This window comes from Phaethon aethereus (genome assembly GCF_964289735.1).
Source record: "Phaethon aethereus genome assembly, chromosome: 1".
Taxonomy (NCBI): Eukaryota; Metazoa; Chordata; class Aves; order Phaethontiformes; family Phaethontidae; genus Phaethon; species Phaethon aethereus.
This window is the reverse complement of record NC_138575.1, coordinates 81,905,320-81,931,816: the sequence shown is the minus strand read 5'-3', so window position 1 is coordinate 81,931,816 and position 26,497 is coordinate 81,905,320. Positions and strand designations below refer to the sequence as shown.

Genomic DNA, 26,497 nt, shown 5'->3' with positions numbered 1-26,497 from the left:
GAAGAAAACAAACAACTGAAGCTGCCTGTTTAGACTCAAAATGAAAGCCTGCTGCAGAGCCTCCAGCTAGCTACAAGCAACACCTAATTAATTTTTTTAAAAGATGTGCCGTAAGGAAATGACACTTTTAAGCCATTGTAATTAACTGTATGAAGATAACAAAAGGACTGGGAGAGAAAGGAGGATGATCCTCAGCAAAAGTAAGCTGTTGCCTATGATTGCCTGTTTTATCAACAGGAAGAAGCGGAGTAACTCCTCTCTGAAATCGTCAAAACTGTTCCCCAGTTCTTTCTCTGCCTTTTGCAAGGGCAGCCATATAAGGCAGATAAAAGGGAGGGACCCTGCTTTACTCAGGGTGGGACTTGATAAATTGGGGGCAGAGTCAGGCAGCAGCTCCTGTCCCTGCACCTATCTAGGGAGTTTGCTGTATGGAGCTGAGGGAGCAGCAAAGAGAAGGAGGACATGTGACAAGAGAAAGTAGGTACTGTTTGCCAGCTGGTTTCAGGTTTTTCTGTGCTTTATGTCTGACTATGTTGGATCCTCTGTTTTGATTAAGCAGGCTAGCAAATGTGTTTCACACAGCTTTGTTTTCAGCTGCTGGGTAGCCAGCTTTTGCTACAAGCACTTATGTAGGTAGCCTCAGGACCCTAAAATGAAAGATACGGAGGGAGTGTACTTCTCATAGATGTTTCTTATGTTCTTGTTGTAGACTGACTTGGATGAAGGGCTTTGTGTTTTAACTTTAATGTTCAGACCCTCCAGCTTTTCATTGTTAAGGGAGCTGATGAGGGAAAGGAGGTGTTTCTGTATCTGCTATAGGACTGATGTAGAAATGCATCAGTCCACCTTACCATGACCAGTTTTAAGAAATGAACACATTGTAACATGTTCACTACTCCATGCAAATATTCTGTGGAATAACTTAGAGGGCTCTGTTCATCAATAATGGGAGTCCATCCACTACACATGAGGATCTGTAAGCAACAACAAAAAATAAGCTTCATTTAAAAAGAGGGAGTGAAGGCTGAAACTCTCTCTCTCTCTCTAAATTACTCTATTCTGCTGAATCTAAAGTAACTCAAAATGTGGGGGTGAGTCTCTTCTGACAGAGGAGCAGTCATCTGCAACTCCTAAGCATGTTGGATTTATATTGTGGATAACACAGTACATTACAATATGACATTACAGACATAATTTTGACATTATCGTCAGCAGTGCTTTGAAGTCACCTCTCATGATACTTTTAATATTCCCATATTTTTGTAATATTTTCATATTTTCATTTCAGCTAAGCATTTATAATAAGGATACTTTTCATGGTAGTGTGTAAGAAATGAGGCAGTACAAAAAATGACACTTCAGAAAGACAGCTGCTCTCAGTCTCACAAAATTATTATTATTGCTGCTAAGTATCTGTGTATTAGCAGCAATTTAAGTCTGCCCCATGAAATAGATATTGATCTATAAGAGCCTTATTTTCTATTCTATTTTCTCTAGGTACTTGCTTGGGAGTAGCAAAGCTAGCAGCAAACATTAAATGGCTTGAAGAAAATCAAGAATCAGGCCAGGAGTCTTTGATCTTTCCCCTTGTAACAATTATTCACCTCCCAGTGGCAGTTATTGTTAATGGCATCCTCCTTTTTACACTTGAGAAAAATTGTTTCTGAGTACCATGAACTGCAAGATCACATCCCATGAGGTGACTGAAATAATTTATTCAAGTCTTAAAATATTTCTGTAACATTGACACTCTAGATAAGATCTATTGAGATGTAGGTGTTGAAGTTCAAAACCTCAGTCTAGTGTGTTTCAGGCAACAACAGGTTTATAAGTTCCAGGAAATTTTCACAGTTCCACCTCTAATCAGGACAGTTCAAGAACTACTCAGCTTAAGATTATATCATAGTATCAGCTCTCAAGACAACTCTGTTGCACTATTTAAGTAGTTTTAAGCTTCCTTCTTAAGAAACGTAACTTCGCATCTTAATTTTCTTTCTTCCTCCAGAAGTCTTAACCTCATTCCTTTCCCAGCCGTCTGATACTTCTGGTGTCTAGCATGTGTTGTTCTCTAATACATTTTTCTGATTTAATTTCAGAGGCTGTGAGTGACAGCGAGTGACAGGCTGGCAGCTCACACTCATGTCACAGAGAAGCTCTGTGATAACAGCAGAAAGTCATCAGCTGCTGGAGAACACCCTGGGCAGGGAGGACATACGATACCTTCTTTCTGATTTTAAATATTGATCAGGGTTACTAATTCCTCTGTGTTGTTACAGAATGTCCTGTGATAGTGGAGAAACTGTTGGGCACCCAGTGTATAAACCTCTATGGACAGGTTCAAGTCTCCGCTTCCCAGCTTAGCAGTCTGAATGGAAATAAGAAATCTTCAGCGTTGCTGGAAGTCAAGGGGAACTTAAGCAATATGCAGTATTCTTCTGTGGCACTGGATCCTGATACCCTGGTGAATAATGGATCTGGGATTCACCACAACTCTGAGGAAGGCACAAAGGCTGCAGCCTTGACAGAAAGTGAAGTCCGCAGGACCTGTACAACGAAGTGTTTCCATAGCTGTTATTTAGCTAAAACTAGTATGCAGGGAGATGTCTACAACTTCCTGGAGAGGCCCAGTGGATGGAAGTGTTTTATCTATCATTTTGCTGTGTAAGTACCTACATTTTCACATAATCTTTGGTGTAAGAAAAATTGAAACTGTCTGCTTAATTAGACAGAAATTATAGTACTTGAGCTCTCAGGCTGAAAACCTGTTGCATGAGTAATCCCATTGAAAGCAGTGGAAAAGCCAGTTTATCAAAGGATCAACTGCTGTATCTATTAACATTTCTGGAGGAGGGCTTTTTATTCTTTACTTGATAGTTATCTTCAAAGATGTATGCTATATGTTTTCTATTTCTGAGGGGAAGTCCTATATGCTCATGGCAGTTTTAATTGCTGACCTAGCTGCTTTAAATTGTTCTAGCTTCAGACACTGCAGTATTTAACATGAGATGTGGAACATTTAGCTGTGGTCATATAAGCCACATTTTTATAAGTCCATTTACAAGTCCATTTAAAGTGCCAAAACAATTTTTAGTTGGACAAACATTTAATCATAACGTTGCTAGTTGAATTAATTTACAGTTGTGAACACATAATGAATACAAATTTAGCAAAAGGTTTTTCATTATACCATGCATATAATACATGCAAGGAGGAAATTGAGGCTTTCATTTACTCTTCTAAAACAGTGGTTAAGATATTAATACAGCTGCTACTCTTCTTTGAGCTGCTTATGGTATCTGTCAAGTTTAGCAAGACCACAATTACTATTTTGAATGCTGCTTAACAGAATGATAATTCATCATCTTAGCTGTAGAAAGGGTCCAGTTGTACTCTCACTGAGGCAAGGGGAAGTTTTACTGGCTATAGTGAATGCAAACTGAGCCAAAAGTCTTTGCTTTTATTATAAAATTAGCATATGTCATAAAGAAATGCAGAGTGTTGAAATCATTCTGTTTGTCTCAGATAAACTTTTCTATGGCCGGACTGCATTTTGGAAAAACTGTTACCAGTTATTGCAGTCAGGAATCACCTAGAGAAATGTATGGTAATTATAAGAATGCATCATAATGCTTCTGTTTGGCATAAAATAGATGGTCTTATTAAATACTTGTTTCCTTTCATCCCTCAAAATCATATACGGATTTTTTTAAAAGGATTTTTTTATTAGTGGAATTTTGCCAAGTAAAAGGATAGGGCCTCTTTCAAGGACTATGCTTATAGTATATAATAATGCCTAAGGCTTAAACGAATGTAGTTTGTGTAGATTTAAATATATGAATAGTCATGATTTAAGCCTATTTGATGTTAGGATATATTAATCTTGCTAAAATGCATTTGTTTCATCATCTGTGCACTTTTATCTCAGAATAAGGTTGACCTTTAATATGTACTTATATTCTGCCATGGGCATTAAAATAAAACTAAAAAAATTAAAAGTCTATCCATGCACAACCCCCCTCCCATACTAGAAAACTGGAGAAAAGATTGGTATTACTAACAGAAAACTCCTTTTTTAATAGTACAAGGATTCCTAACTTAAATGAAAGAATATGTAAATTGACCTCTTTTAAAAGCTTTTTCTTTGAGATTGTTTGAAAGGAAACTTTTTAAACATAGTTTTTCACCAGCATTTTGTCTTAAGTATATTTGTCCTACTAGTTATCCCAATAACTGCATGGTGTGTTCATTTATATAACAAGATTCTGTTTCAGAAAGAACATACTAGACAACATTAAATGTCATTAAAGTTAACCGTTGTTAAAGCACTAAAGTGGTAATCTAAAATACAATTGAGAACAAATAGCAATTTGTTTTAAAAAAGTATTTCCCATGTTATATCTGTTGTTTTGGGGTAATTTATGTAGAGTTGATATGACAATGATGACTACTATTTTCATAACAAATCAAGTCTTCCAAGTATGTAACTGATATTTGTGTAGCCTAGAGGAGCTGGATGTGCAGCATACCTTCATTGCCCTTTTGTCCTTCATATGCCAGAAAGACCGTATAACTCATATACAAACTTGTGGGAAGTTTCTACCCAAGAGGGACTAGAGTCTGTTCTGATCTGTAGCCAGTTCTGCTAGAAAGAACCTAACAGGCAAGGCAAGGGAACAGCAAGTGCTGCAGGAGGTGACCTTCCTCCTGCATTTTGAAATTGCTAAGATAATCTTATCTCGTATAATACTTGTTTTATGCCTGATACTTCAAGTTTCTTTTAAAGGACTAAACTCACAATTCTCAAGGATCTTCATAATGTATGTTAGAAAGGGGAGTTATTTTTGCCTAATTAAATCTGTAATTTGTGTTATTTTAATGAAGTTATTCCAGGATAAAATTGTGGTTTCAAAACAAAATATTTGAAGAGGTGAGTGGGTTTGCTTGAGAATTCCGCTTCCCAGTCCTGAAAAGCTACTCACTTAGGTAGTCTTCAGCTTCACTGGAAGTACTGTGGAATACTTAACTCCTGAAATACCCAAGAATGGGGTAGAGGACAAGTTAGAAAGAGGTGAGGTCTTGATAAATAGCTGTGACATGTAATAGCAATACATTGATCCTAACGAATCACTTCTTGCGGCTAAGAGCCTCAAGGTATGATAACATATATTGATATATGTTAGAGTCCAGCTGTTTGCCGTATGGTCCTCAGTCCAGAAAGAGGTGCGTGCCTGGTTTGAATTTGATTTCTAAACTCAGCTACACACTTGCTTAAATCACATCTGCATGTCAATATATTAGGGCATAACCCTCATATTTTATCTTTTGAATGAGAAGTACAATATGTATTGGTGATGAGTTATGTATGGTAATAAAGTTACTTGGCAAATCCACACATTTAAATATTTTAATTGTAAGTGGAGCCTTATTCATGTGAGGAGTTTACGTTTCTGAAAGACATATATTTCATTACGACTGGAGCTGATCAATTATTGTCTATCATACTGTGTTCATTTGGCTAAAATATTGTGTTCACATACATGTGAATGGGGTGGGGAGGAGTAGAGCCAGTTTTCCTGATAAGATTATTGACACCCATTTAGAGACCAGGTAGCAATCATAAACCAAAACCAGAATCCAATGTATGTGCTCAAAATGTCAGAATGTAGTTGTGGTGGGGAATGCTACACTGCCAAGTCTTTGCAGGCCGCCTTGGTCATAGGCAAAGGGCGGACATGGTCCGGCTCTTCTGTCACATTGCAGAGGCACAGAACCAGAAGTCAGAAGGTGCAACTCAAGCCTGTTGGAAGAAAAGGCTCACTGTATGTGCACCTGTGTGCACTCACACGTAAGTGGTGGCTGATCATAGGAGAACAGTATGATTTCACTTGTGTTCAGGGAGATAGGTAACTGCTTGCTGTCATATGTTAATTTGTTCTGAGTGTGAGTGATAGTGTGTCAGCCTAAGGCTGTGTCTATATCACAGTGGAGCCCTGTGCTGCACAGCTGCACTGGCCCAGGTCCTGGGAAAAACACAACTGAGTTTACACAGATTTGCACTGAGGCTAACTGGCCATATATCTCAGCAAACAAGGTGGACCTAAAGTACCTTTTCCCCCTCAGATATGCCCTGTTGTTTTTTAGTCACTGCAGTCCAACCTCCTTGTCCTACCTTTTCCATTTCTCTGGAACATCCAGCAACTTCTAACTGTCAGCTGCTGTTGGCTGTGTAGGTGATTTTTTTTTTTTTTTTTTTTTTTTAGTTAAAAGCCAGAAGCTTAGAGGAAACCTATGTGGGCAGCACTTGGACTAAGAAGTGAGGAAGCAGAGAAAATGGCTACATTGAGTCTGGTGAAACAGGGACAGAGGAGAACCTGGGACTGAGAGACAGAAGGCTAGATTGGGTTGTCATAGAAACTGAGATTGGTGCCAGTGATGCTGAAACTGGAGGGAAGGCGATACCAGAGCAGGCTAGCTCAAGAAGAAAGAGAAGCAGACTTAAGCAGGAAGGACAAAGAAACAAAGGCTAGCAGCTTTTGGAGATCAGAAGTCTGGATAGGCATAAGGAGCTAGAACTGTGGGACAGCTGCAAATGGTCAAGAAGTTCGCAGAGAGCCACTGGGAGAGAGAAGGGGTAGGAGATGACAGTTGGAAGCCAGGGGGAAAAGGGAGCGTGGAATTCATGACTGGAGAAGGAACCTTTCACCCGTAGGCAACTGGTTTGAATCTTGTCCAAGAAGTAATGACTGTGGGGAGATACAAAAGGAGCTGTTGGTCTCAGTCCAGTTCTTAGTGAACGGATGTCAGCATCACTGCTGGAGTTAGCACAGCTGGAAGGCTTGCTGGCAGTCAGTAGAGAAACCACAGGCTGGTTGAAAAGGGAGGCAAGCCTAAGGCAAGAAGGAGGCCCATGAGAGGGACTCTTAGATTGTGTTCTCAGGCCTGCCACTTTCTTGTCGTGTAACACTGCGAAAGTTTAAGTGAGAACTTGCAGCTGTTCCAGGTTACTTTGTGCTGGTTTGGCCACTTGTTAAAGGAGTGTTAGACCTTGCGCTCATTTAAAAGTTAGACCAATCTTTATATGCCATAACTTCCCATGGGATGGGGTGAGCCAATCTAACAGCCCATTGCTAACAAACCACTTCCAGTTCTACTCCCCTTACCCACCTTATCCATTCAGCTTGCTCCTGCCAAGTCTAGTTGTCCTTGGATATCCTTGGATCACTGAGCCAGTTCAACTTATTAAGCCAGCGGAAACCTAGCCCAGCAGGAAAAAGTGGATGGTCTTCTGTCAGTTTAGTAATACACATTCAGCATCTTGAAGTACTGTCCACTATTGTTCTTTTAGTGCTCCTAGCGGATCATAATCACCTGTTAAATTTAATAGAAAATTGTATGGAATAATTGCAAAGTAACACTGCAAATCATCTGGCAAGTACTGCAGACCACCTGGTTTGACAGCAAAACATTTCATAAATGCAGAATTTGCCTAGCAACAAAGTCTGCTCTCCAGGCTCCCTTGTGATTTACAGGCAAACAACTCCTCCAAATGGTGACTCAGAGAGAATAATGGCTATTGCTCAGAATCCTTCCTAGGGGATGCTGTCTGTCTCTGTTTACTGCATGAGAAAGATAAGGAGGATGTCCACCTTAGACTATGGTTCCACAAGAGCTGGCATAATAGGTTGCCAGTACCAAAAGGGGAAAGTTCCCTCTCTCAACTTCCCGTCTTTTCTCCTGGCCACATATTTCTCCTGCATAATATGTGCTGCTTCTGGCGCTCCCTGTAGCCCTCCTAAGCTAAGTCAACTCACTGTAATGGCAGAAATCTAGCCCAGCAAGAAAGTGAGTAGCTTTTGATACCTTAAGGAGTTACAGCATATCAGCAAATGGTCTGATGGTGCTGGAACCAGTGCTAACCGGTTGGCCAAGACTGGAATGGGATGAGGGAGAGCTCTCCTTTTTGCCACCAGAGAACAGTGGTGTTGGCTCAGTTGCCTATGAAAACATGCCTTGAGTTTGCTTTGTTAACCCTCTCCTCCTTTGTACTGACTCCCACAGCTTCTTTATAGAGGCACACATGCACACACACATGTTCATGGCAGCTTGTTGAAAACAATGTATCTAAGGAATTACTGTTAAGTAATTTAAAAGTGCATGATCTTCACAAAAATATGAACAATATCAATAATGTCGCTAACTTATAACTTTGGGAGGAAAGTACAGAAGATCAAGAACATGTTTGTAAAATGGGGTCTGGCCAGCTAAGGGTTTTTTCCTTTAGAGAAGATTCTATGTACTGAAGTCTGTGTCACCATGAGTAACACAAAAAGAAGAGAGATTATTGGGAAAAATTAAAAATTGCAATTTTCTTTTATTATTATTTCTCTTCTAACTTTGCTTTCTCAATTATTTTTTACTTCCCTCAACTTCATGTAAGAAATGCTGTAGTTGTGTTAAGAAGTTAAGGCCACCATTCTGGCTGACGCTCCATTTTTGTTTGGTATACAGCTGTTGCTGATATAAAGAACATTAAAAGGCAAAAATATAAGGGTCTAGTGGTTCCTTTTAATGACTGTGTGGCTCTTGCCTGCATATCTTTTGGTTCTTTGCGTGTAGCAGCTCTCAGTGAAACTACATATATAGAGCAAGTAAGTTAGCATAGTGTTCTCCTGCTTCTGTTTTTATCTGTAAATGGAGCCTATAGCCCATTATTTAGAACTGTTTATCTCAAAGGGACCATCAAATTCGCATTTCTGTCCTTCCCACAATTATCTCTAGAATGCAAACAGATATTTTGCTTTTTCCAATGATGTGATTGTAATGTAACCAACATGAGCAACAGCTAAAGTTCAGAGTAATTGTAAGCATATGACTGCTTTCGAGATTCTGTTTTTGACCTTGGTGTCACAGCTTAGGTCTGGACATGATGTGCTTTCATAAGAGTAAGTTAGGGATGATGATGATGATGATTATTATTATTATTATTGTGTTCAGAGTGTTTCTTGCGAGCGTAACAGTTGCTTATTTGGACATTTTACACGAAATTGAATTGACAAGTTTTCCAATTTAGAACTACAGTAGCTACTTTTCATATATATACTAGCTACAGAGAGGTACTAAGCTGATGTCTTGTCTATGATGATAAACTTCAGATACCAAAAGATGGACAGTATTAAAGGGAAGAAGCCCAATAACTATTAATTTTATTAAAATGGAATGTGTTTCTTACTGCTTAGGGTTGCATGTTCAACTGGATGATACAGTGGAACTGCTTAAGTTGCTAATGGAGGTGCACTAATATTAAACAGAATTATCTTTAGGATTTGGTGAACTCCCAAGATTGGGAAGTTCTAAAAATACATGTGGACAGTTATTAATTTTTAGCCTCTTTTCCGAAGGAAGTGAGGTTTATGCAACCACACTGTCTGAGTGTGTCTGTCTGAAAGTTCCTTACCAAAAAATTTTCAGCCAGTTGGCAAGTTTCAACTAATATTGACAGAGGATGAGACATGTCAGAGATATTAGGTTTCTTCACATTTTGTTAAAATAAGCATTTGGATAGAGAAGAGATAAATTAATAATGACAAAGATGAAAACACTTCACTTTGAGCTCAATTAGATTGTTTGGCACCAAAGAGTCTTTTCAGGAGAGAGATGTTACGAAAGTTCCTAAGGAAGAACTTTGATCTGAGCGTACTTCACTTTAGGCACAGAATAACCTAACCACAGGGCGCAAAGCCACAGGCTACGTAAGTTTTATTTTCATTTTTTGAAATTATTGATGACTTTTTCCATCATTTATGTAAGAAATTCAATCCATCTTATTCTAGAAGCTTAATTTTGTACAAGACTCTGCAATGAATATGCATTAATGTCCCCACAGGCTAATGTTGTTTCTATAGTGAAACCATTTGTTTCTATAGTGAAAACAAATACTGTAGTTTGGCATTGATATGCTGTTATTGATGGAATTTGGTTATGCTTCTGTGGAAAAACCCTCTGCTCTTACAGAAACCAGCAAAGTAGAAAGATGTTAACATTACAATCACTCATTAACTTGTGGACTCCACATGGTATCAAATTCAAGAAGAAGAATGTTTCAGATGTCTTCATGATAATCAAGCTGGCATTAACTTGTTACTGGATATATTTGCACAGTATCATTATATGCATTTATTCTTTCCCATTTTTGATACTGCAGCTAAGAAACATTAATTAATATGAGTGCAACAAAAAGGCTGGTGTTGCTTTGTAAATGGTGGTAGTAATTTCCTGTCCCTGTGGAAAAGTGTCATAGATCATGTGCCAAAACCTGCTATTTTTTTTGGTCTCACAGTGAAGGTCAATGATAAATGTGTCAATTATGAACACTGATCATGAAGTCACAATGATGAACTGTTTCTGTCAATATTTGAAGAACTGATTAGGTGTATTCTAGAAAGTCTTAGCGATACAGAATCAAAATGGCAGCTTGATTCCTGTGCCCAGGGAAGGAGAGGACATCCAGACATTCTAGTAACAAGACATATGGAGATAAGAGCAAAAAAGACAAACATAGCAGCACAGATGTTAGTGGGAGACACAGGCACTCAATTGAATTGGGGAGCTTAAATCCTAGGAATGGCAGGAAAAAAAGATTTTTGTAAGATCAGTGCTTCCGGCGATTGTAATGGATGCATGAATGTTATTTGTCAGTTCTGGACTACTGCCAGCTAAACTCAGAGGAAAAACAAAATCCAAATCTTAGCGCTCTTTAAAAAGCAGCAAATGTGTTAGGCTATTAAATGCTTTGAAAATGTGAAATGCTCATTGCTAATAGGAGCTCTGGATGTTTTAAAAATAACATGTCTTTGGGCAGTTGATTCAGAATGTTGGTTTGAAGTGGGAGATCTTTTTGTATGATGAGTGGCTCGCTATGATTTGAACAGCATTGGTATTAGCTATTGATTCAAACTGATTTGTGATAATTTATACATATAGAGGTGAAACTTCTCAAGAAAAATACAGAATAGTAGTGTATATTTGTAAATTATTTTTAAATTTTCTAGGTATTGTAGAAATATTAGCTAGTTACTTCTGATTTGAGCCAGCTGGACAACTTCATGTTACATGCGACTGGGCTATCAGGCATTTCTGAATGCAGTTGAAGAAAAAACTGAAAACAGATATCCTTAGTATACCCATGTTATAGGTGGAATTTTCCTTTGGTTGAAGGCTTCATATCCCTGAAAATATTTTATTCTGAGGCAAAACAGAAAGTTGGATATGCCCAAACTCCCTGCCAGGCAGGCCGCCTGTTAGTAGAGTCCAAAGCTAAGCCAGCTTCCATTAAAACCTGTCTGGCCTCCTTCTCCAGTTCTGCTGAAACCAACACATTCCCAGACTACTTTCTAATTTTAACATACTAGTATTTTCAACAGAAAAATTGTTTCTTTACCAAAATTTCCAACCAACTCTAATTTGTGTATGATCACATATGCATAAGCACAAGACCTTTCGACAAAACATCAAGCCTCAGGAGCCTGGAAATAGATCTATGAGAGAATTGAGGGACATCAAAACTTGCCTACAAAGGCACATGGACAACCTTCTCTTTATGACTTAGTCCTTTGGATGACAAAAATATGTAAGCACCAGGAATGAGGTTTTATTCAGACTAGCAGGAATGTTTTATAGAAGCACATGGCTGTTCAACATAAGACAGTGTAATCCTATTTAGAAGAAAGTGCTTCATGCACTCAAGAATGATAATATCTTGTACTTTTATAGCATGAAAAAATGGAAATGCTTTCCTTAATTTTCCTGCCACAAAATAACCACTTAAAATAAAAAGCAGTCCGTGCCTCTGGATCCCCTCAAAGAACTTTCTGTTGGTTAAACTCATTTATTCTCCCTAACAACAGGCTGTTTTAAAGCTATCGGTCTCTGCTGGACAGCTCTGTAGCCTATCATCAAGGGAAAAGATGAAGCTTCAATGGGTGTAATTGCACATAGGTTTACTTGGACATATTACCCTCAGTTCAATCTCTTTTTCTTGTGATTTAACTCCAGCTGAAGCAACTGGATTTCTTCTGTCCTAGTGTGTTGGTAGAACAGTAAAACATTTTGGCTTCACATGTTGCTGGATCAAACAGTAGATAGGATACAAAAATTATCTGAGAAATTAAAAAAATAGTTTTTTGATATAATTTAAACTGGAGACACATATAAGCCATGTGTGATTATGAAGGGTTTTCATATAGTGAAGTCAGTCACAGTAGCTCATTTTAAGGAAGGAGCACAGCAGGGGAAAGACATGTCTGGTTGTGTTAAAAACATCGGTGACCCATGATCAAGGCATCGAAATACTACAGAGCATAGGTTTCAATATCTTTTCTATAATAATTTTTGTTGATTTTCTTTCACTATAGAGCTCACATTTTTCTAAAAATGTTTTCTTCTCTAAACACAATTTCCAGAGTCACTTAAGTTTGACAAGCCCAAAAGGCCACAAAGCTACTATTTAGTATTTGGTTGCCAAGGAGTGTATCTCTGTCTACCAGTTGATAAGTTTGTCCCCTCCTCACCCATCCCTTTTTTGTTATTCAAGAGATAACATCCCACAAGCATCTCATATATCAACACTTCAAGTACACTTATCTGCAGTAGATAAACACAAAAACCCACATGTACAGGTCGTCTTTGATAGAAATGGCAGTATTTGAAGCAAAACTTAAAAGGAGGAATGATCAATGCTTTTCCTTTAAGAGCTTTCATTAGGCTTGTCTTCCATGGAAAATGAGGTTATTATAGCATGACCTTGAAAGAGTTCACCCTTGATAAAGTACTTGACATCATTTTGTTCTCTGTGTTGTAGTTAACATACTAGTTCCAAGTGTTTGTAGGCTTCAGCAGAGCATGCTCATAGCCAATTAATCTGTTAAACAGAATTTGTCCCTGGCAACAATAACAACAGAAACATGTTTACAGTTACACTATCTACTCTCCAAAATGAAGCAATGTTTAGGAAGATCAGGACACTGAGAGGCACTCATTTGTAATCTTTAACCCTGGTTGATCAGCTGTCCAATGCACCAGTTTTGCCTATTTAAATTTGTTAACATACAGAACACATTTAAGGATGATGGTTTTAAAACACAGATGAAAAAGCAGTTATATTTTTTTGTATGCACAAGGCTTAAGGAATTTAGGAGAAATCAAGAAATACTAAAATTTAGTGTACATTAGCAAGACCTTTCTTGGGAAAGCATGGCACTTCCACCTTCTGTTGGTGTGAACTACATTAAGTGAGAATCCAAAACAAAATGAGAAATTCCCACATAATCCTTTTTCCTCTGATAAGCAAAACTTCTTTTTCTTTTTTCTTTTTAAAGAGAGAGCAAGGAAAAGTCTGCAGATAGGTGGCTGGGGGTAAGTTCCTGTCTTCAGAAGAGTAAAATATTGAAGGAAAAGAAAGCCAGGTGTTTTGAGAGGAAATACTTCTCTATTTTTAGCAGCTGTATGGTAGAAAAGAAAAACAGTATTGGCCGAAGCAATAGCTCAAAGTATGGCTTGACATTCTCAGAATCACAGAAGTATTACCAGAAAGCAGTACCTCAGTTCTTTTAAGATAGGAAAGAATAGACCAACTCTACTAGTTGGTAATTATTTATGTCTTCTTATCAGCTCCTTCCCTTTAGGAACTGAACAGCTGCCAGCAAGTGAGAGTGTTCTCTGTTGATGTAAATAACTACTTGCAAGCAAGTAAACAATCACAACCTGTTTTCACCCCCTTGCAGCACAGGGAACTGCCCATTGCAGGAGAGAGTATGGATAGCAGGGAACAAGAGAAAGCCAAACTGGCAGCTGGTGGGGAAAGGGAAATTGCCACATGACAAGCTTTAAGTACTTTCACCCCAAGCCAAGAATATTAAACTCACACCCATCCACTTACCCTACCTACAAGTATCCCAGAAATCTAATCAGAAATATTTAGGGAGACCTACGACCTGGTAGTCACTTGTTGACAAGCTAACACTGGAAGACTTTGCCACTGAATCTTAGAGAACAGCTTGTTTCTCAAACCAAAACTTGAAGTGAGACCTAAAGACAAACCAGTGGTATTTAGTGGTGAGTCTTGCTAAAGTTTTGTATGTGGTGCCCCATATTTAACTATTGTCCTGCTCTTTATAGGGAATTTGGCATTCACCCAAGGTATTTTTTTCTCCAGTATGTTTAAAAAGGTCATTCGTTAGAGCTATGTTTAGCATCCCAGAGGCTGTTTGAAGCAATCCACAGGGAGGTTTCCTGATTGCCTAAGAGGCAACAGAGCTGTAGGTTGTTGGATTCTGCAGATCAGTTGGCAATTAATTAAGCCATTTATGTTTAAGGTTAGACTTCTCAAAACTAACCTGTATTCTGGTGCATGGCTCAATAACAGAGATAGTAACCTTAAAAAAATATGAAGGTAGTGTGTGCTGACTGCTGGTTTAAAGGTATCAGAGGGAGAAGGAAATGCTGTTCCACGGTATTAGAGAGAAAGGTGCAAAAGGATTGTTGTTTCTATGGGAATGGACTTACTTGGGGTGCAGGGAGGACTTGACCTTTGTTTCCGCTACTTGTCTCCAGCACTTTTGTCATAACACAGATGTCACTTGCTCACACAGCTCAACCCCATGGCTTCTTTGCAAGAGCCTGTGGTGCGCTCTGAGAGTATAAACAGCTCCACTGCCATGGCCGCCATTGCATTGCCAGCAATGGCTAAAACCTGTCTCTGGGACTGATACGTTAACCATGGGTCCTGAATGGCACCTCAAAGGTCTCAGTTTCAGCCCTTTCCTGCCTCCCCCTCCAGGACACACGTATCCAGTGAAAGGGAAGAGCAGTCCCAGCTTCTTCACACTGAGGTTGTGTCCACCCATGAACCTGTGTTAAGCGAAAGGGAAATTATATACTCTAAGGTCACTACCTGGAACAGTACAATTTTGAACTTTGTATATGGTTTTTATATCTACCTTAAAATGCTTCTGTTACTTTTGCCATCTTAGGTCTACCTGACTCTGGCTGATGATACCAGAAACTGTCCCTTATCTGTTTCAAGTTCCATTTCTAAACACTCCAAGTAAAGAATGGGAAGGTTGACTTTCATGTTGCTTGTGAGGAGTAGTAATTAGGTACTTGCCGTTCCCACTCACTTCAGCAGGTTTTTCTGTCCTCGTGGAGATGACAGACTGCAGCAGCCCACAGACTGTACAGAAAGATAATTGGAGCGTCTCAGGTCTAGGTCCTCTGTTTGGGATTACTTGGAAAAAGGAAGAACAGATGTGTTTGAAATGTAAAACATCTCTAGTGGGGGAGGCTTCCAGAATTTTGATTTTGGATCAAAAAGGAGCTCTGGGTATTGGGAAGGCTTTGGCTGGAGGCACATCTTGCACTCAGAGGAACCTGCCTTCTAGGACTCAAAACTGCATTATGTAAGACTGTCACAGAGCTTGCAGGTATCCGATAGAAAATGATCACCTTAAGTGCATGTCTAAACAGTAGAACTGAGAGTCTTGGTTTGTTCACTACTTTCAGCTGATAGTACTGGAAAGACAGAGCTTTTTGCTGAGATTATACACAATAGGAAAAAAAAAATTGTATTCTGGATCTTCTATGTAATAACTAATGCTATATATGCTTGTTGAACAATTATTTTCATGTTATTCATGCAAAGAATTAAATGTAGATAATCTTGTACAGTATTTCCCAGTGATACTTGAAATGTAACGGCCAGTAAAATAAAGTTTTTGTCAACGCAAAGTGGTTCGTTCCACATACAAAGGACTGTGGACCACAGCTGCAAAAATGGCACTGTTGCTGAAGCTATTAATTTTCATATGGTTAGGGATTATTTTTGTATGGTTCTGTGGGATAGCACAGGCAATATAGAGTGCAAGAAATGTGCTGGTCAGGTGGTGGTAGGGAAGGCACAGAGCAGGATGCAGCTGCAGGCAGGTAGGAGCAGGAGACGTGGAGGGCAATGGAGGGCAATGCTAGGTGTAAAGGGAAACTTGAGAGCAGAAATGCTGCTTTGTTTAACATCTGACTAAATTACAGGTACTGGACTGCAGGCTTCCTGAGCTGCTCCCTGAGGACATGTTGCGCCAGGACATAGCAGCATACATGCACTCATTTTAAACTAGCTAGACCAGACACTGCTACCACAGCAGGCTACAAAGCACACCTAGCATTTTAGGAAGCTAACCTGTGCCGAGGTACTCTGCCATCAGCAGTTCCCAGGCTAGCCAGTTCAAAGCTACGTCAGGTGTACCTGTTTCAGCTCTAGTTACAATTGTGTAGACATAGTCTGAGGTGAATTTGGGAAGTAACCACATCTGTTGACAGGGTGTTGCGTGTACCAAACGTCTGTCCAGAGCAAATACAGCCTGTTGATGCACTCAAGCCCTGAGAGCAACCCTCTTCTTGTCAAGGTGTATCCCTGCACTTTGCAGAGGTCTGGTTTAGGAGGGGGACCTGTAAAAAGCTCTTGGTTTAACTTCATGCATGTTGTCCACCAGCTCCCAGGAATGTTAATCTTGTTCATAGCCCTGCCAGTTGATGAGGTACTGATGCTTTCCACAAAGTAGTCTAGTAATCAAAATCTGCTTCACATGATACTCTGGCTGCCCTGGTACCATGACTGCAGGCAGGGAGTGTATTGCTGGTTAGTAATAAGGCATTAGCAGGAAGACCTAATGTACTGGGTTGACCTTCATGGATCTCAAGGGCAATTGGAGCCTGTTTGTGCCCTCAAGAGCCCTGACATCCTTCTCATTTTTTCAGGTTCTCTGTAGAGTCAAATGGACAATGGCAACATGTAATGTGTTATTTTTAAAGTTATGTTTTCAAGCAAGAGGTTATGGAGCAGAGCTGAAGTCAGGAGCATATTCTGCTGTCATGGAATCAGCATGTTTCACAGCTTCTGAAATAATCATTACAACATACAGGCAAAAGACTTTTTTTTTTTTTTAACACATCAGGAAGTCAACAAGTAATTCTTACTTTTCTTTTTCTCCTTTATGGTATGTAAAAGTACACGACATTTAATTTGAGTATAAGCTTTCCTGAGCATGAAAATTGACCTTCGGATACAGAAAGCAATAAACACCATCTGCTTCTCAAGATGCCTGTACCTTTGCTAGTAAGAAGCTTCACATTATGTTGTCAGGATATGCAGGGATGCAACAAGGAAGGCCAAGGCCCTCTTGGAACTAAATCTGGCGAAGTAAAAGAGAACAAGAAGGGCTTCTTCAAGTATATCAGTGGTAAAAGGAAGACTAGGGAAAATGTGGGACCTTTGGTGAATGAAGTGGGAGCCCTGGTGACAGAAGAGACAGAGAAGGCAGTTACTGAATGCCTTTTTCACTTCAGTCTTTACTGCTAAGACTATTCCTCAAGAATCCCAGACCCTGGAGGTAAGCGAAAAAGCCTGGAGGGAGCAAGACTCTCCACTGGTTGATGAGGTTTAGGTTAGAGATCATTTGACTGAACTGAACACTCACAAATCCATGGGCCCTGATGGGATGCAGCCGCGAGTGCTGAGGGAGCCGGCTGATGTTGTTGCAACACCTCTCTCCATCATTTTTGAAAAATCATGGAGAACGGGAGAGGTGCCTGAGGACTGGAGGAAAGCCAATGTCACCCCAGACTTCAAAAGGGGCAAGAAGGAAGACCCGGGAAATTATAGACTGGTCAGCCTCACCTCAATCCCTGGGAATGTGATGGAACAGCTCCTTCTGGAGGCCATCTCTAAGCACATATTTTGGGATTCTTACCTTTATTTTTATCTTGAGATTCAAGATAAAAATCTGAATCCATTTTACATGTTTCTTAGTGTACTGATTCCTAGAATCAATATTATATTAACAGGACAGCAATTTGATTATGTATATTTTTAATTTTCACTCTTTTAACTCTAAAACCTAAAAAATAACTAGATACATAAAGAACACGCAAATGTTGTTAAATGTGTATGATTTTTAGTCCCAATAAAAATTAAATATTTCATATATGTTAGTATTGGAAATACAGAATTTAATAATTTATCCTATAATCTCAATTTTTAGGAGTAATGACCTTGTATGGTTATAACAGAAATTAAAGTGCGCTGTGGGTATTACCTGTCTGTGGTCTCCTGTTTGGCATCTAAAATGCTGTCCAGAATTTGCTGTCTAATGTTCAGCCATTTTAGCTGCAAAAACTGTGGAAGGAAATGAAATGAGAAAACACACCATGAACAGAAAAGAATATAATCAAAACAACAGAAGCACGAGAAATTATCAAATAAGCAACACCTCAATCAACATCTTGAGGGACCTCAGAGATTTTATTTTTCCATGGCCATTTTACACATTAGCTTCCTCCTGTAATCCTCCATCATAGCCCTTTATCAGATTTTGTGGAATTACTCTCCCTTCATATAGAGGAAAATGTAGTACTCCAGGGTGTATATTACATGCTTTGAATGCTGTAAAAAGCATCAAGTAATAGTTCTGAATGGAAATTCGTCATGGTGGGAACACTTTTCTTGTATATAAGCAGACCATCTTAAACACGTTACAGAGACTAAAACTGGCATATCTCTTTTTTCCTTTTTGCCTTTTTTCCCATCATAATGAACTAACTGAGATCTGAACAGTTGCTAGCTGCTTTCTTTGATCCTCATATAATTTCTTAAGAATATTAAAGTCAGGTTTGATTTATAACATATTTGTCTGTCTCACATTCCACAAAATATTCTCATTTTGAATGAGTAATCACATGTTAGCAGTCATTCAGTATTGGCAAAACAGGTCAGGTCATGGGATTAGTGCTTTCTCTCACTAATACATCAGGAAGCAAAATGATCTTTAGCAGGCTGGGTGATCTGCTGGTGATATGTCCCCTAATTCAGCTGAAGATGTAAATGTGCTGCAGTCACTCGGTTAGGTTCTGTGTCTGAAGGAAAACACATTCCCGCTGTGGGCTACAGCCTATTCTAGAAATACTTTAACCCAAGTGGTATGTAAAGAAACAGTATTTTTGTAAAGGCTTGCATAAGATTGCTATGTAAGGCTTTTCTCTCCTGTATGTGCATGGTGGTTTCTATTTTTTTTATTAAAGTGTTGCATGTACTCTTCAGATTTTTTTTTTTTTAAAATACTAAATCCTTAGGTACCTGCACAGTTGGTATAGTCAAAAATTAAAAGCTATTCAGCAAGGAAAACCCTAGACTAACCCACATTATGGTAGGATCACAATGTGAAAAGTGATTCCTAGGTTCTGGTATCTACCAGGCAACCTAGGAAGAAGCTCCTCATTAATCCATGAGATATTTTGGAAATAGGAGGACACAATCAACCCCAGATCATGCCTTTACTTTTGTAGTATTTTGTTGTTACTCACTTAGGAAAACTCAGTTCACTTTTAGTATAATAAATAGCAGCTGCAGCCTAAAGCACCAGGTGAGCATTCAGTAAACACAGTTTCATATCTCACTGAAAGGCTTTGGTATGGTACAATGGATTTAAAAGCAATTCTACAAAAGTACCTGTTTCATTGCAATTTGAAAGCTTCACATGGAAGCAGTAACACAATGTTAAAGCACAGAAAGGGGATCAGTAGGAGCAATTAGTCCTCCCCTGCCTGGCGAGGAATGGTCGGATACTGTCAGGGCTCTGCGGGGGCCCGCGGCTCATCACAGGAACCGTGATGTCATGAGAACCCATCACATCACTCCAGACAAGGAGCAGGGCAGTCCGGGGGACAGCCAAGGCAGCCCCAGCCCCAGGCATCGGGCCTCTCGCTGGGGACTTGGACAGGGCCCTGACAGTTGTCTGGGTAATTACTAGCAGTTTTAATGTCTATTAACACTTTTTTTTCTCCTGATATAAATTGCCTAGCTGGAAAACAAGTATGGATTTCCCTTCTCATAAAAGGGAAAAATCACTGAGATTGGTTTAGGATTTTCAACCAAGGACACTTGCTTGTTGTATCTTTCAGCCAAGGTGGGCTCAATAAGAGAACTTTGTTTTTATAAAACACAGCTTTCTCCTGTGACAAACTACTTGCAACTGCAGTTTGCGGCTGAGCTGTGCAACAGACTGATACCTGCAGCAGGTATATACCTATATATACCTTAGTGTCTCTAAGTCCACACAAATTATTGTACAGTCTTCTTTTCTAAACCTCTTGTTTCTGTGCCAGAGCTTTGCTGTGATTAGAGATTACTGGCACAATGTCTTTACTATGAGTCCATGGCTTACTGGTTAACTAGGTAAACTGCCTTTGAACTGAGCTTGCTTTCTTTTTTTTTTTTTTTTTGTTTGTTTCTTTGTGGTTTTTCTTTTTTGGGGTTTTTTGTTGTTGTTGTTGTTGCTGTTCTTGCTGTCGGTAATTGTGAAGAACTCGGTGCCCTTACTCACTCATTGGTCTGCAGTTATCTTTGATTTTGTCCTTGCTGCAACTTAATCTGTCCGCACCTACGGTGAGCTGCCCTCATGCTTATGGTTCAGTTGCTTTTGCCACTGCTTAGCATGGACTTTTATCACTTGGACAAAGAAACCACTGGTTTCCTCATCATGATGTTAGTTGCTAAAGTCTACTGGTGCTTTCTGTCCATCGGGCTGAATATCAGGATTTCTGACATTACCTAACTTTTCTATGCCAGGCTTGCTATTCTTCCAGGTTCCAATAAACAGGCTGTGTTAATTTCTCAGTTTTTGGAATCAAGGTTGAGAGTCTCAAGCCCATCTGTCCCTATTTTGAGCTGTTTTGGAATAACACAGTATGATAGTGTAGTACTGTTTAGAGGTGATACCACCCTTGCCTGCCTTCCTCTGAATGCCAGTCTCAACTGTGTCTTCACTGATAGCTTTAACTTTCATATGCTGTGTAGGTATCATTCTGTTGTGTCATGCAGTTGACAAAAGTGACAAAAATGTCACTAGATGTGGGCACTTCAGTGCTTGAAGTTGTTAATAGTATAATATACAAAGAGAAAAACTATCTGCTTGACAATACTGGGAGGGTTTTACATTGGGATTTGGATTTGGGAAAGGAGATTATTGAAACTGGAACATATCCAGGTACTCTGAAGCTAACCCTTCCCCTCTTGCAAAAAGCAAGCCTTGATTTTTTATGACCAAAAGTGATCAGCAGTGATTCTACATTTCAAATAAATACATTTTATATGAGGATGTGATATTTTATCCATAGAATGTCCAGCCTATCCCATGCTAGAAAAATTATCGTTTTGTGATTCACTGGGAAGGAGTGACACTCACTGGCCAGAATAAGTAGTGACATAAATTAAGTTAATTTCAGGGGTCCTTTGAATGGTTTTAATGTGTGTTTTGGAATTGGAAAAAGAGAGAGAGAGAGTCTCAACAAATAAATACAAAGGGAAGCAACAATTAGCTGGAAGTTACAAAACTTTTGGGCTGTATTAGCAGCCTTTGGACAGTTCTGGGTCCCTTAATAAATAAATGGCACCAAGTGTCTTTGCTTATGCATCCGTATGCACATACATCTTTGCAACTTGCATCACCTTTTTCTTGATTTGTTTCTTTTTTTAAGGTTTACAAATCTGGCTACTTTTTCTGAGGCCTAATAGGAGATGTGGTTGAAGTTGTAGTGATAGTGTCTGCAGGGTGTGTAAGAATATGCACTTCTCTTTGCATGAACTTGGAGCGGAAAAGGAGAAAAGGTATAAAGGGCACTTGTCATCCTCAGTATCTTGATAGACAATACTTACAATGTGAATTACCCCTGGCTTTTTTTTTATCACTAGTGAAGACAGTAAAAGAAGACAAGGATTTTTAAAGGGGGTAGCTGAAATGGCAGGGATCTGGAAGAAATTAAGGGGCTGTACTCAGAGGAAGCTTTCCATACCTTTATACATGCATTTTGCCTAGAAATAAGATCTGTAACAATGGTAGGAACATCAGTCTCATAAAAAAGATGAGAACAAACAGACTGACTAGTTCCGAGAAGTCCTTTGTAAATTTATGCTTGATTTTGATGTGTTTTTTTCAGGGACCAGCCAAATTCCTGTGTTCCCATGACTATTGACTGGAGGGTAGTCTGAGTTTTAAGAGATGCAGGTTCTATAAGCTTTTGACACTGTCCTGATGTACGGACAAATCTGTTCACCTTTTTGTGTCTTTCCCCATTTACCCATCACTGGGATTGCTAACTGGAAGTAAAAGCTGTCTGGATAAAGAAACTGCCCAACAGAGCACAGCATCCAACCTAGTACTAGGGGTACTCACTGCCTGTGAGTGCTTCTGTATACTAATGTACTCCTCTCCTATTAAATGTAAGAAGAAAAGGAGAATCTTATAACCCTAGGTACCTTACTTTTATATCTGCATTTTCTTTACATGGAAAGCAGTCCTACTGTGTTAAGGAAAGGCTAAAGATTTGCATATTCTCATGCCTAGACTCTTCTAGTGTTGGACGCTGGCAATACACTTGTGCTGTAAACTCCTTATCAACTTGCTCTTTTCCATTTGACAAAGGCTGGCTTGTGTTTCATAGTCTCTTGTTCTCAATGTTTTGCTCTGGTTTTCTTTTATTGGGGGATCACTCTCCAGTAATAGCGCCTACGGGAAGAAAGTAGGACTTTTGCCCCCTCTACTGGCTGGCTTGTCTTTGGTCAGTGTAGCGACTCATTAAAGCAATATATCAGTTTTATTATGACTTGGACAGATCTCTCTACTCCCTATAACATGCCACCATTTTCAAAGATATAAACATTTGGGTCTGGAAATAAAACTGCTGGAGATTATGCTTGGCAACTTGTGTATGTTGAAGTGAAAGAAGTAGCAAGGTTGCTGGTGGGCTCTGTAACTAGTAAATCATGAGACCATGGCTAAGATCTGTGCCATGTTAAAAGCACTGCTAGCCCTGACTACGATGTGTTATCTGAATCTCTTTGCTTTCAGCCTTATTTTTTCTAAAGACATTTCAGCCCTGGGTATTTGCCAGTAATGAAGAACTAGAAATCATTAAGTTGCTCACCACAAACACATTTCTCTTTGTTAACACCATCAAAAGTGGTGAAATAGCTTCATGAATATGAGAGGCTCAGAGAAATCGTAGTTTAATTTCAGTAAGCATGATAAACACGTTTCCCCATTGGCTCCTTCTCTCCTTTACTCCTGGCAGCATAGGTTTGGCTTGTTCTCTTACACAGTGTTGCTGAATCTTAGGCCTTCAAAAGCTGTCTCTCAGCTTAGACAAGGTAGGGCATACTCAGGAACACAGTTCAAGAGAACGAGATGGCAGCTAGGCATCAGGAGGGGTTTACTGGAGCCAGCAATGTGTGCTCATATCCCGGAAAGCCAACTGTATCTTGGGCTGCATTAAAAGCAGCATGGCCAGCAGGTCGAGGGAGGTGATTGTGCTCTTCCACTGTGCTCTGGTGAAACCCCACCTGGAGTACTGCATCCAGCTCTGGAGCCCTTGGCACAGGAAAGACATGGACCTGTTGGAGGGGGTCCAGAGGAGGGACACCAAAATGATCAGAGGCAGGGAACACCTCTCCTGTGAAGACAGACTGAGAGAGTTGGGGTTGTTCAGCCTGGAGAACAGAAGGCTGTGAGGAGACCTTATTGCAGCCTTCTGGTACTTAAAGGGGACTTATAAGAAAGATGGGGCCAGACTTTAGCAGGGCCTGTAGCAATAGGAGAAGGGGTAATGGTTGTAAACTAGAAGAGAGTAGATTTTGACTAGGTAGAAGGAAGAAATTTTTCACAATGAGGGTGGTGAAACCCTGGCCGAGGTTGCCCAGAGAGGTGGAAGATGCCCGATCCCTGGCAACATTCCAGGTCAAGTTGGACGGGGCTCTGAGCAACCTGATCTAGTTGAAGATGTCCCTGGTCATTGCCGGGATGTTGGACTAGATGACCTTTAATGGTCCCTTCCAACCCAAAGGTTCTATGATTCTACTGAAGGCATCCACAAGATTGTTGCCCTTTGAGGGGTTAGGCAGGAACCTCAAAAAGCTTGCTGCTTTAGGTATCTTAGTTTCCTTTGGGCAGTTTTCAGGAAAAAAGTACTGAATTGTTTCAAATTGACCTTTGGAAATCAATGCAGTCTATTTATTTATTTATTTATTTATCTATTTACTCTACCAATAGATCAAGATGTCAGACCCTTGGGATAGAATAGGATAGAAGAGCCCTGAATTGTATGTCGAAGTAAGAATACCTTTCACAATCTCAAGCCGCCTCCTTACAACTAGGTGCCTAAATTCATTCCCCTGTGTTTGGCCTGGTGTTTCTACTTGGTGATAATGACTAGCTCTTGCTCTTCCTCCTTAGGAGCCAAGCATGTGCTTGGGCTTAATGTCCTTCTGAGACTAAGAAGATTCATACCCACATCTTCCACCTCTCAGGACAATACCTAGATGATCTGGCTAGGAGCTTGGAGTCACAGGCAGAACAGTCTCAAGCCAGGGATTTGTTGCCAAACAGCAGAAACTTGTGATCGCCGATTCAGTTACTGGGAAAAAGAGACCGCCACAAACAAACACATTAAACTCCTATGCTCCCCCATCTCTACTCTTAACTTTCTGTATGCTCAGCACAGGCTACACTCAGTCCATCAAAACTCTTACATAAAGGTGATGGGCATTGTGGGAGGTTGAGGTGACATGTGACCATTTCTTCTTGTGACTCTGCATAACAATCTTTTTCTGCTGCTGTTTCCTATGGGTTTGTCAGAGCACAGCAAGGTCAGGGCTATTCCATGAGAGGGAGTGAATCAAGAGGAGAGGCTGACCCCACCATAAGCAGGGACAGTGTCCTCACCAGCGCACCCAAGTCTTACCCACAGCACCCAAGTAGAGTGGGCAGAGCAGGGTGCTGGTAACAGGGTCCACTGGCAGCTCCAGACAAGTTGTGGTGATGACTCAGGGCCACAGGCAGGACTGCAAACAACCTACCCCTAGCTTAGGCCCATTCAGGAGACAAGATCAGAGATGGGACTGGGCCCAGGTACACTCACTGCATAGTTCAGGCAGGGCCTGGGCCTAAAACGTAGCCCCTGGGGCCCTGGGCAAGAAGGCATGGGTGGAGGCCCCAGGTGAGGCTCATCAAGGACATTAAGGCCTATTTGTGCCTTCATGGCCCTGACAGGGTTGTCCATAGGCCTCAGTCCTTTTACAGGTGTATCTGCTCCAGCGTGGTTTGCCTGTGGGTCACAGTTCCTCAGCTGGAACTGACTGTGATGGGCACAGGGCAGTTCATGGCCTCCTCCCCCACAAGTGGCCCCCAGTGCTTGAATGTTGTCACTGTCGCCCATGATGCGAGACAGGTAGGATACTGCTGGTGAAACGGTGCCACTGTGCAGCTAGCAACTGGGGTTCACTGGGCCATAGGATCTCATGAAGGAGGGTAAACCCTGTAACTCAAAGATGGGATCCATCTGGGGGAAACAAGGTCCAGTGTCTAGGATTTTGTCAGGATTTTGGGCCACCTATGCATTGTATCAAGTGACTACATTCCTCTGTCTTCTGGGGTGTGTGTATTGGAGGGGATGCAGGTTTGAATCTCAGACTTCAAGTCCAGATGCCTCAATTATGGCCATGTGTGTGCTAAGCATGGGCAAGTGTATGAAAGGAGACCAACACCATCTCTCAGCTCTGTCTGCAAACACAGGCAGATCTTGCTACTGTTTTTTAGCATAGGCTGTTTTAGTGTAGGTGACAGTGCAGTCAGAGGACAGCTGAGAAATTGACCTCTTCTCTGTGGTAGTAGTGGATGTAACCAGTAGGAGAAATACAGTCACCCAGGGAATTTGTATCCACCTGAAAGGCTGTGGTCACCTAAAGAAGTAAGTAGCCATTTTGAAGATTTCAGTCTCAGATGCCAGTGTTTACGTTTCTCTTAAATATGTCTTGGACTGGGAATTGACCACATTTTTACTGTGATTTGCAGTAGCAACTGAGCATTGGAAGGAAAAGCTACCTGCAAGAAGAGCTCACAAACTTTAGAGTTTATGAGACTGGTTGTCTTAAATCATTCTTCTGTTATATGTTATGGTAAAGTCATCCTTAACGTGGACTTGTTTTATACAGTTCCTTTTCTATCATGTTCCCATTATATTTTTATAAGAAAAAAGGAAAACCGTTTTCTGTTTTGTGTTAGATAGGAGTAATGTTTTAAATCCTAAATTTTGATTTGTACCGAAATAAGTCAACTAAGATAAAGATATGAAAATAATTTAAAATGTTTATTAAGGTGATGAAAACAAAAAAGTACCACAGAGAATTAACTTTAAGCATTAAAATAAACATGGGCATTCTGTCTAATTCCTTGTGAATTATAATTTACAAAGCTGGAAAGAATGGCATTTATTATTGCTTCCTGTTTCCTGTCGCATGCATAGTGGAATTGCATGTCTGATTTTTCAAGCGTTCAGTTTCTGAATCACTAAGTTTTGATAATTAAATAATTTAGGCTGGTTAGTCCTTTACTTCTGTAGAAACCTC

The 26,497-nt window shown here is 40.1% G+C and overlaps 1 protein-coding gene across 1 annotated transcript in view; it reads left to right on the top strand.

The window, feature by feature from the left end:
• Positions 1-2,277: 2,277 nt before the first annotated feature.
• Positions 2,278-26,497, top strand: part of LOC309412102 (potassium voltage-gated channel subfamily KQT member 1-like) — a gene marked incomplete at both ends in the record, with an annotated part of 522,805 nt that continues 498,585 nt past the window's right edge. Inside the window, 2 exon segments of the mRNA XM_082008908.1 lie at positions 2,278-2,319; positions 2,321-2,661. Coding sequence (XP_081865034.1) covers positions 2,278-2,319; positions 2,321-2,661 — 383 coding nt within the window.